The following is an 11833-nucleotide window of genomic DNA, read 5'->3' as shown; positions in this document are numbered from 1 at the left end:
CGAGTTTAATCTGAAAGAAATGAGCATAAAACATGGTATTTCTACCTTATGAGACTATAGTAGACCACAGTAATTTTTTTAGCATTCACCAATCATTTAATGTTTTTGCGTTTTCTGCTATTAAATTCATGGTTACAATCTTGTTATCAGAAGTTAATATTTTCCATATATGCATTATTTACTAAGTAGTTTAAGGTATATCCGTCAAAATTGATGTTTGTTATAGATGGGTATGTATTGATTTTGAATAAGAGTGTCACTTTAAGATAAGTTGTTCATATGTTATATGTTGGCTTATTTACACATCTAAATGATTTGATAGGTATTTGGGTTTTTTTAGAAAAATATTTACCAAACATTTTAAGGTAATCTAGGTATAAAGTGGTTTCTAATTGTTAAAAAAACAAATCACTAGAGAGGTATTTTTGACCTTCAGTGGTAGGTTGCCATAATGTCTTATCAATAATGTGTCTGTAGAATAACATGAGAACGGTTTGACCTACGAACATTAAACCTACCAACACCATGTCCACCGTTCACTTTACTGAAACGTATTGCAACCATTATTGAACAAATTAATGACAATGCATTTTTAAAATCATCTTTATTTAATATTTTACATTTTCCTGACAAAGACATGATGCTCAACAAATATTTACCGTTCTATCTTTTACAACAAGCATATGAGTAAAATGTTGCTCTTCAGTTGCGCAGGAAGTTCGAGGATTAAAGACCAATTCTGACTTCATGATGGGGATATCGCCGTTTGACATGGATGTTGATTTACCTATTGCAAAATAATGCAACAAAAATATTTGAATATGATTCGGTCACAATACATGTAGTTCTGAAATTTAAGCGTCGTAGAGTGAATGACAAAGTTTTTCTTTTAAAGACACAAACTTTAGAAATGATTTAAGTATGTGACTTTTAGCGCGGGCAACATGTGTACTGAGTTAAATTGAAATCTGATCCGAAACTCCGGTCGTCTGTTGCAGGTCAACGCGATACGCCTGTAGGTTTAATCCATCTTGATTTAATTATTCGTCGTCATCTTACAATGAATTTTCGTAAATATTTGAATTGTCGGTGCCCTTGTGGTCCGTCCCTGGAAGCCATTTAGACGGATATGTGTTCTCTGCGCATGCGCCCCTAAATATCGCGAAATCCTGTGCAACCACATGTAAAACTACATGTTTACCAAACCATTAGCTATCAAGTTAAGTTTAAAAATCAGTTTAAAAATCAGGTGCTTGGATGATTCAAATGAAAAATGACTCCACATCAAACAGCCGAACTCCTGTTTTCAATGTTTGAGAAATTATTCGATATATTGCACGAAAGAAAATTATAAAAAAACTGAACAGGAGTCTATAGAAAGAAATGTTATCATCCACATGTAAAATCACGAGACCATTAAACTTAATAAAGAAAGCCTTTATCATGTAGGAGGGATTAAATTTATATGGCAACTATTTGATTTTCGATCAAAAACATGGTATGACTTTGATTTTTTTAATCAATATATCAAGTAAATCAACACGACTATCTAAAGTATTTGTCCCTAATACATAGCACTCCAAATGAAATAATGATACACTTATCTACTGGCAATTATCAAATTCCAGTCAGCGACTCGAACTCAATCTTAAACAAATTAAAGTGTTGCAGAATACCTAATAAGTTTATATATGCAAAGACTATCCCCTCAACTGACAAATGTATATTTATTAAACAGAAGTAGGTAGAAAAATTATGTTTAAATGAAATAGCAGATAAAGAGTGGGAATATATAAATACGTACAGATGTTCTAATGACACAAACATAGGAAATTTCAATGTAAATATTTACATCGTTGCATGTAATTTCTTTTTAAATGTAAAATGTATGAAACAAGTGTGTGTGACTTTTTTCAAACTCATTGAAACACTGGAACATCTTTTCTGATAGTGCGTAAAAATACAACCACTACGGAATAGACTAAAACAAATATCTTAAAGATAATCATATTAATTTAAACTTAACATTAAAAAATATCACCTTCGGAATAGTCAGCAATGACAAACACACAGCGATTACTAATTTCTTAACTGTGCGGATCAAACTCTACATCTTTGGTTCAAAGTATAGAAAAACAAAGCCTAAATTTACTCAGTACAGAAAATACATGATAATTGGACATAATATAGAGAAAGAAATTGCCTTGATAAATGATAAAAATGAAGCAGCATGAAAATTAATGGATTTACATCCGTTTTAATCATAATCAATCTTTATCATCACCTGCCCAAATCTTTTTGTGTTCATAAATATTGTTTCATCAAAAAGAAAAGAAAAAAATATGATTAACTATTTTCTACATTTTTCATATTTATCTTATGTTATCTTATGATCATGAAAATGGATTGTGAAATGAAAAACACCCTTTGTATAACTAAAAACTAGTTTCGAAATTTCCATCTAATCAGCCTTTATTTTATTCAAGGAAATTACTAACGTTCTTCTGCAAAACATATTTTGTATTATAAACTGGAATAAAAAACGTCATTTAAAGCATTACTGATTCTATATTATAAAAATAAACCAATAAACAATGCGTAGCATTTCATAGATAACATCTTCTACAATTAAAACCGTTTCATATGAGCGCCGTCAATAGTTTTCAATGGTAACTGCAGACAAGAGCCGCACTTTGATGTTTAGATAACATATTGTCATGAAATAAGGTTGCAATTGAAAAGCGAACAGGTATTACTGCATATAAACAACTCCTTACTTTGAATTGTCTCAATTTCCAGCAAAACATTGCATGCAACACTCAAACAAAATCTCCTAATATGCAACTTACACCTGCATATTAATATGAGACCCTGGAGGAAAATGAAATAATTTGATCGTTATCACAGTTATACTGAATGAGTCATTTGAATCACTGATTATGGCTTGCACGATCACTGTCTAGCCAATCTACATCGCTATTTTATTATTTTTGAGTAGTCCTTCAAACAAAAGCTAAACTTTTTACGATAAGAAAAACTATCCCAAATACCAAAATCCGTGCCAACATAAAACTCATAAAACGGGTGTCATGCACATGTTAGAACTTGTTTAATATTTATTCTAATCAAATAAAGAAATGCTAAAATAATGTGTTATTATTTGTATATCATTCATAGCAAAATTTAAACTCAATTCTTACAGTTTATGCAATAAAATGAAAAGAGAGAAGCATTTCACGAATCCACATTTTACCCCATATCTTTCCTCTTAATGTATGAACATATCAACTATTTTCATTAAAAATCGAACGTTCAGTGTTTTAAATTGTTAGTTTTACCAATTAATTTAATAAAAATGCATTTACTAATTTAATATACCGTCAACTTCATTTATTGACAGACATTCAGTAAAATGACACACTGATCGATGAACGTTTACTATACAATGATTTATTAAAAAGTCAACCAGTCAATTGTAACCACGCCCCCCCCCCCAAGGTCCGGGGTATACCGGGGCAAGTGAGGGAAATGAGCCGTGTTTTTACCTTCCAGGTGGCCCCACAGGGCCAAGTTAATGCGTTGGTTTTGTTTTCGAGCTGCAAATAGCGGGAAATGGGCCTTACCTAGGATGTCCCGGGGTTGCGGGGGCATTTAGCGGGGATGTTACAGGCAGTTTGTCCCCTAAGTGCGGGTATTTTACCCCGGGATTGGCTTGACCGAAAGTCAAAGTACCCGCTTTTCTCCGGACATGGGGACCGGGGTCGTGAAAACAATTGATTGGTGCATTACTGCTTTTATACTTGTGAAATAGTTTAGATTTGCTTGTTTTTTAAAGTTGGAATCCTTGACAAAATTTCAACTTGATGGAAGTTTGTAAATGAACATCGGGTTAATTTGAGAACCCAGTTAAAGTCACGTAATTCCTCACGCTGGCATTGCACGTTACGAGTAGTTAAGAACGTATTGTCTAATACTGTTTAACAAATTAAGGTATAAGAAAGGCGTTCCATTGGGAGAAAATCAGGCAGAGATTGGTTGCCGTCACGAACGGAATTTTACTGAAGACTATGACATTCTTGTAGCATAAAACATGATAAATGAGTTTAGTCAAATGTCAAACTGGTGTGTACTTCTGAAACGCTTTTTTTGGCCGGAAATTCAACTTCATATGATGAAATTACGGGTGGAACACACTATGATACACACTATACTGGATTGCTTTAAATTTAAATAAATCTTTAATTTAGTAATTTGATTGTCAATTAAGCGGAATTGGAAGTTGATGTGTGCATTGATTCATGCGAAAAAAAGTTGGACGTTCCTTTCTGTCTTTTGTCTCAAATTATATTTAGCAAAATGTTAGTTTGAACTTTATAAAATTTCAGGTATAATGGTCGATGTTCATCCTGTGTTCGTAGTCAAAACAACATTTTAGATATAATTGCATCGAACATTCATCTGACGTCAGGCCGTACAGTGTTATAACATATCTCACATCCGAATGCTTTAACATGACTGTTGTTTTCAATCGCGTTCAAGTTAAGGAAAACAAAATATCCCATGAGTACGTAAGGTAATAATCGTTTTCTTACTTGTTTGTTAACATTTAAGTACTAGCAGTTTGAGTCGCGAACGAAATACCAACAACATCAATTGAGTCTATTGCAAATCATTTTAGCAAGTGTGAGTGTGTTAATACACGTAAGTTTACATGCAGTACATACAGTATTCCGTGTACGCCCAATGGACTAATTTGTTTTTCGACCAAAAATATCACTAAAAACAACAATATACATTCAGAAAGAAAACTTTATTACATTAATTATCTTTGATAATTTATCAATGCGTATGATATTCTGTGTTAAAGTTTGTTGGTATGCCATACAAACTCGTTTCAAATGTTATACAAAACACTGAAATTTCGTTACTGAAACGCCCATTTCAGTTGGCATTCATCCTCATGAACGTTTCTTATTAAAGCTACATTATCCGACTTAACCCGAATCTTTGTTGATATTTACGAATAAAGAAATGTATAACGGGTTCAAGAATCTCTTGAAAGTTTCACAATATTGTACTACCTAATACGTTCACATGTTGGCATATTTCAAAGCTGTTTTATCTTCGTTTTTTTTAAATGTTAAGAAACGCTATAAATTTGTGCTCTTTAAAGCGGCAGATAATAGGCATTTTATTTTCTACCTGGCGACACAAATGATTGCTTTTCTTATAGAAAATTTTTAATTCACATTATTATAAATTGATTTAATAACACCGGTCACAACAACGTATATCCGCAGCTCAGCTGGTAACGGGCTGGTCTAGGGATAGGGGATCCTACTGCCGACGATAATCTTTGTATAATGTGTAAACAAAATGCAATCTCCTTTTTGAGAATTTATTCAAACACCAAAATTGTGTTAATATATATATATATATATATATATATATATATATATATATATATATATATATATATATATATATATATATATACAAACATACATATAAAGTCAAAAAGTCCGAACAACTCACAAACGCATGATATGTTGAGGTTTACAATTTTGACAAGTTTATGTTGTCAATCAGCAGTATATAACAATATTTAAACTGCACAATTGACTTACTTGCACTGTTCACTTGTTTGCTTTAATGTTGGTGTAACAGTGTTTTAAGATGTTCGCAAATCATGAAAGTCACAACGATACACTCAACAGTGTTTCTATTTAAGCGAACGGTATAATTGTGAACGATGGATCGGACCAATTATGAATACACATAAATTGCAAGGTGAGCATAAAAGAGAACGAGTCAAGATTATATGTATCTTCCATGGCCGAGAGTGTAAGATAGGTTCATTTCGACCCGAGCGTAGGGTTTACCGAGTTTCCACAAACACCCTGCGCGATGGTTGGGCAATGAACCTATCTTACACGAGCGGCTATGGTAGATGCTTTTTCTCCCAACTCAGTTAAACAAAATTAAGTAAAAGTGTATTTTTTGCTGAAATTCCATTGTGCGAAGTGAAAATAAATATGTATGGACATGCGATAATTCGTGGTTGTCATGGATATGGCGCAGTTATTTAGACTATTTTAATAGTCAAATTAGTCTTAAAATAGTTCTGAGGAAAGTTAAGCATTATTTCCTGAATTGTGCGTGAAAACGTTTTTTATGGCGACATTTGAAGCGAGAAATAATAAATTGGCATTTTAAATATTGCAACAAGACAAGGTTTATATGATGTTACAGACTAGTGTACAAGTTTACAAGTTTATTGGTACACTTAGCACATACATACATGTGATAAAAAGTTATACAACAGTATACAAATAACTACAATAACCAGACTGTGGGTTGTTACTATCAGAAGGAAGAAATAATGCGGAAAAGTGGCTACACATTTATCAAAAGGATAATACATGCTTCTATGATTATCTAACGGTTTTGTGTGTTTGGAATGCCTGGTGGGATTTAAAAATGATTTAATATAATAGCCAAAAATTAGACGACATTCTTCAATAAGGGAGGTAATTACACTGTGAAGACCATTAAAAGGAGTTCCAAACGGGTACTTGTTTTATCTTTGCCAGTCGGCAAGATAACAATTTCTAGCATGATTAAATTTTTCGATCTACTTATCTGAGGTGGGCGAAAAAACGGTCCTATTTAAGCAAATTATTATTGAGTAACGAATTAAAACAAATACGTGTTTCAATCTAAATGGCAAAATATGGGGCAGTTCCAGAAATAGATATTGACGCATCCTTTGACTTTGGAATTGGTCGGGAGTTAAATATGATATTATAATACTAAAGCGATGTATTTGCACATAATCTGCACCATATGGCATACAGAACCACTTTTTCTACTTTTTTGTTCTGAAATTTTAGAGAAAATTCATGTGCTCATTTGTTCATCATATTTGTTGTCTAAAGCGTAAACTACAATAACTTTATCAAATTGAAAACTAAACGAAAACAACAATGAAATTCATAAAAATCGATAAATACAAATTTGAAACAATAAGAAGTCTCTATCAATTATATCAAACTAAGCACACGAAGTTTTTCAGGCCTAATTGTTAAAAGTTAATCGTTATCCCCAAATCCATGCATAACTTTTCCAAAAAATCCCAGATTTTTCCTTTCGTTTTTTTTTTCTTTCTTTATCTTCCTTTAAACGCCTCAACTCTTCATCTTTTTCATCGCTTTTTAATTGTATGCTCTGCATCATATCCCGCGTATCCTTTTGCGTTCTCTCAAATCGCTGCTTTTCATCTTTGCGCCATTCTCGCATATCTTCGTCCCGTTTCCTTTCGTTCTCATCTCGTCTTCGCTGCTCTTCTTCTCGCAATTGCTCTTCTCTTCTTCTCTCTTTGTCTTCATCTTCCAGAAGTAGAATTCTTTGTTTTAAAAACAGACTTTCGTTTACGTCTGTCTCAAGCTCCGCTAACTTTTGTAACAGTTGGGTCATTTTCTCTTGGTGTTCCCGGTCTTGCTCGTCTCGTTTGTTCTCAATCTCTTTTTGCTGGGCTTCGTAAGACTCGCGCTGTTCTTCGAGCAACTGTTTATTTTGCTCTTCAATTGTGTGTACCATTCTCTGCATTTCCTGTTTGTTTTCCTCTTTTTCCCCTGATTAAAAAGGAAAAACAACAATAAACAGCAACAACAACAAAACATACTTTAACATTAGGAAATACAAATGTTGGCTAAGCTACTTTAATTTATCTTAAAAATCAAAATCATCGAAGTGTTGTATATATATGCCACCTCGGTTTCACTCGAGGGCTACAGATGCATACTAGCAATCTAAAATCCCAATTACAAAACACATTTGTAAAATCAGAACATTGGAAATAATAGATGAATATAAAAGGTCGTTCAATTTGAATACTCATGGTATGTATTTACACTGTGATTTCTGCCAACTCATGTATATACAATGCTCAAAATAACTTTACATTGTTATCAAACACAAGACACAATTGAACTTCAAGGATAAGCTGATCTATGAATTCAACCAGAATCCTGTTTACTGGCACCCGGGTCAAGTCCAAACGAAAGCTAAACTAAAGAGACAGCACTACAATACAACATCGACGAAAAATCGTTATTGGTATATGTTGGGGTAACCGTCTTGGTACGGTCAGTAAAATTTCTAATAATAAAAGTTCACATACCTAAACAAAATATAAGAAAGTCTTTTTGTAAAAGTAAAACTTGTATAACCTTTATTGACTTTATGTTTCAATCTCCATAACATTGACCAAAAGCCTTGAATTACCCTACCTAATCTTTAATGAGTAACATGAACTGCCTTTTGTCTATGATAAAGAATGTAACTACAGGGACAAGCCAAGAATGTCAACTTTTTGCCTCTTTAATGCCTGTTTTAACCGACGACGTACGTACTTTTCTTCTCTTCTTCTGTTAACGATTCATCCAACTGAATGATTTTCATCTCAGCTTCTCCCAGAGTCTGCATGAATGTACTCCAAATTATCGCCGCCTGCAATTGAATGAATGATTACAAATATTGATCTGTTATTTCAAATGTACTTTCTTTAATATTTTTTGGAATGTTTGTTAAGATTAATATAATGTATCCCTACTCCTTGAGTGACTTCCGATCTCCGTCGTTGAATAGTGTTATTGGTATTGTATAAGTTGTGTTTAAATTCGGGCAGAGAACAAGCAAGCGGAAGGTTTATGTGGGAAGGCATTGCATAACGGTGTTGTTGATAGAAAAATTGAGTAATATGTGTTTACAGCTTCTATTCTTTAGAAACTAAAGTGTATTTCGACAAAAAGGTGGTTAATTGACACAGCCCGTGTTGCATCACAAATAATTCTGGCATCTACTGAATATATAGCATATTCATGTTGAATATTTTCAAGTTCATTTTCTTGAGACATGTTGTCTAAAGATCTTTGGTCAAAGACATATTTGAACAGACCGCGTTATATTAATACGCTTCCAGGCAGATATGCTCGTGCCATGAACAGTATCTTGAAAGGGAGACAACCAAATGTTCGTGCTGTAACCGTTTTGATTTGTATGCTTTTGATCACTTTTTGATGTACTAGTCTGTTGGTCACTCAAGAGAAAAGATGCCCTTGATTGGCTGTATTAAAGCATTTACCGTTATTCTACTGGACTGTTTATTTGTTTTGAATTGTCACATTTTCATCGACAAAAATTAACAAAATCATTACAGTAGAAATGCATCGTTGGATTAACGACGAAAAAGTTCGCTGAAAAAATGACATGGTAACAGAATGAACAACTCATGAGAACAGTATTTCGAAAATGAAAAACATCATAAATACAAATTGTATCATGTATCAAATCGTCAATCATAACATTAGCTAAACTAACTAAATATACCTCTCTGTCCGCATATCCTTTATCCTTCAATTCTAAAGTGTACTGCTGTCCGACTCGTTCCAAATCATGCTTGAATTTCTTGTGGCCTCCGACAACTTCATACGATTGTGCCTGAATACCATCAATCAGAGTAATCTTTAATTGCAACGCGTCCAAACTGGCCTCACAGTATTTGATAATATGTTGCTCATTTTCAGATTTCCTCTTTACCCATAGCATTTCCATGAAAGACTGTGATAAAAAAAAATCAATAAAATTTCAAGTACCTCCAGCAGGCAAGGTATGAAGCTTAACGTTTAAGATGTAATAAATGAATACAGCAGTACATTTGATTGAAATAATAAATTAACAGCAACTGGCCTAAACATGATTTAGACACATTCAGTGATCCTGAAGGACTACAAGTTACACGAAATCAAGCCTCAGTCATAAGAATAACATTATGTCATATGCATTGATTATATGTGTAGGTATACGGCTAAATTATCATTTATCGAAAAAATTATGAATCGTTTGTGTTTATGTACATGTATATTAGTATTTCATTTTAATATATAATTAATACAAAAATAATTTAACAGAGATCAATGTGAATATTTACAAGCCTATACTAACAGTGATAGATAACCTTTATACCTGGACATCTTTTTCAACAGAATGTTTTGTGTCCAACACGGCATTGTTTTGTATGTATTGAAGTGCAACCAAATGTACCCTTTGAAAAAGGTCCTCAAGTTGCTTGTAAGGAACCGGCATTTTCTGGTCAACTAATTGCTCCTGAAACATCGCTAATGCCGACTTTTTTACTTTCGCATTTTCCAATTCTGCAACCACTTCAAATGCATTTGTTACATCTGGCACAGCGCCATGTCGCAAAGCCTCGACATACCGTTGTGTCAAAACAGCCAACACTGTTTGAAAATAAATATTAAATAAAATAAGCTTTATAACTTGTTTTCTGATACAAATGTATGTGTAAACACTTGTGATTACATCGTAACATTTTGAAACCAATTTTACATCGTTGACAAAAATGTCCCATGTAAAACAGACAAAATATTTCGATTATTATACTAGCTCTGAGTGACATGATACTCGTGCAGTCGCCTCTGAACGGTAATATATCGCTCTTGTTTTGCTTATTTTCTAACCTCCCTGCCATCAAATTTTAACATCCAATACTTAGCACACCATAATAATATGTTCTACGTCGATATAAATCAAGCACAGTTTTAACGTTCATTCGTTTATTAATCAATTAATTAATGCTCTTTTTGTCATGTATTTATGACATACGTGATGTTCGTTGTGTTTGTATATTGTATGTCAGCATTGTTATAATATGTCTTATAGGCTGTCGCAATTGCCCGAGGTAACTTGCAAGAACACTTATTGTGTATGCATATTTACTAAATATCGGTATGATTATGATAAAGTAGACAAAATTGTACCACTTCTTTCCTATTGAATGGTTAACTTTAATTAACAATACCTTTTATAACGTGTTGTAAGATAAATGTTTATTTGAAAATTGTTCAAAGTTTGAGAGTTTGTTAGTGTAAGCTTTTGTGTAAATAAATCATAACATCGAAAAAAGGAGTTTTTTCCTTCATGAATATGATCACAAAACAAGCACACCAGAAATTCGAGCAGTATTACCTTCATTCTAAAACCATGATTGTGTTTGATGTAGTAGGAATTTCATACATGGGCCCTGTTTGGTATTACATCTGATGTTCACATTAGGTTTCCCCTTTATCCTTACAGTGAATACATTAAATAAACTCGCTTTGGCGAACACCTTAAGCAGTTTATCCCCAGATTGGTAAAATTCTTTCCCGGTGACATATTTTTACCCCAAAGTGTAGTTGTTATCCCTATTTTGGTATATTAGTCTTTTTTTTCAATATAAATAATACCAGACTTGGACGTTCAAGCACATTGGTGTATATTTTGAAAAAACGATTTTAAAACTCTTAAGGAACTTCCACAGTGTAAAAGTGCGTCAGAAGGACCAAAATACAAAATGATGTTTTGTCTTGTTATGGTCCTCAAAGGGAGAGAATATAGTCGACACTTCGTCCATCCTTTCGTACAGAGAATAACTTGAGAACTCCTATTGGAATTTCAATAAATCTTAAAACAAAGACAGAGGGCATTATGCACAAATGCAGTGCGCAAGAAATTATAAATTCCCTTCACTTAAGTAGTGTATGTATAACTAAGAAAAGTGCGTGCGGGGACCTTAACTCAAAAAGTAATTCAATAAAAGGAATTGCAGCGCACAAGAGCTTAATGTTGCCTTCCGTATTAACTGAATAACCTCTCCTTTACCATGTGTTTGTATTATTATGTATTATTATTATAGGTGCTAACACACACATAATACTGGCTTCAGTTATTACTGAATTATTTGTATTCTTAATTTTCGTTCGGACCATAG

At 33.1% G+C, this 11833-nt stretch overlaps 1 protein-coding gene across 1 annotated transcript; it reads right to left on the bottom strand.

The window, feature by feature from the left end:
• Positions 1-7098: 7098 nt before the first annotated feature.
• LOC128240423 (golgin subfamily A member 6-like protein 22) lies at positions 7099-10176 on the bottom strand. Its single transcript, XM_052957062.1, has 4 exons — positions 10027-10176; positions 9391-9621; positions 8415-8511; positions 7099-7634 (listed from the first exon to the last, which is right to left on the bottom strand). Exons 1-4 carry the CDS (start codon positions 10174-10176, stop codon positions 7099-7101), a joined length of 1014 nt encoding a protein of 337 aa, XP_052813022.1.
• Between the last annotated feature and the right edge of the window lie 1657 nt (positions 10177-11833).

Source organism: Mya arenaria, chromosome 7 (genome assembly GCF_026914265.1).
Source record: "Mya arenaria isolate MELC-2E11 chromosome 7, ASM2691426v1".
NCBI lineage: Eukaryota > Metazoa > Mollusca > Bivalvia > Myida > Myidae > Mya > Mya arenaria.
This window is presented reverse-complemented; position numbering and strand designations above follow the sequence as displayed.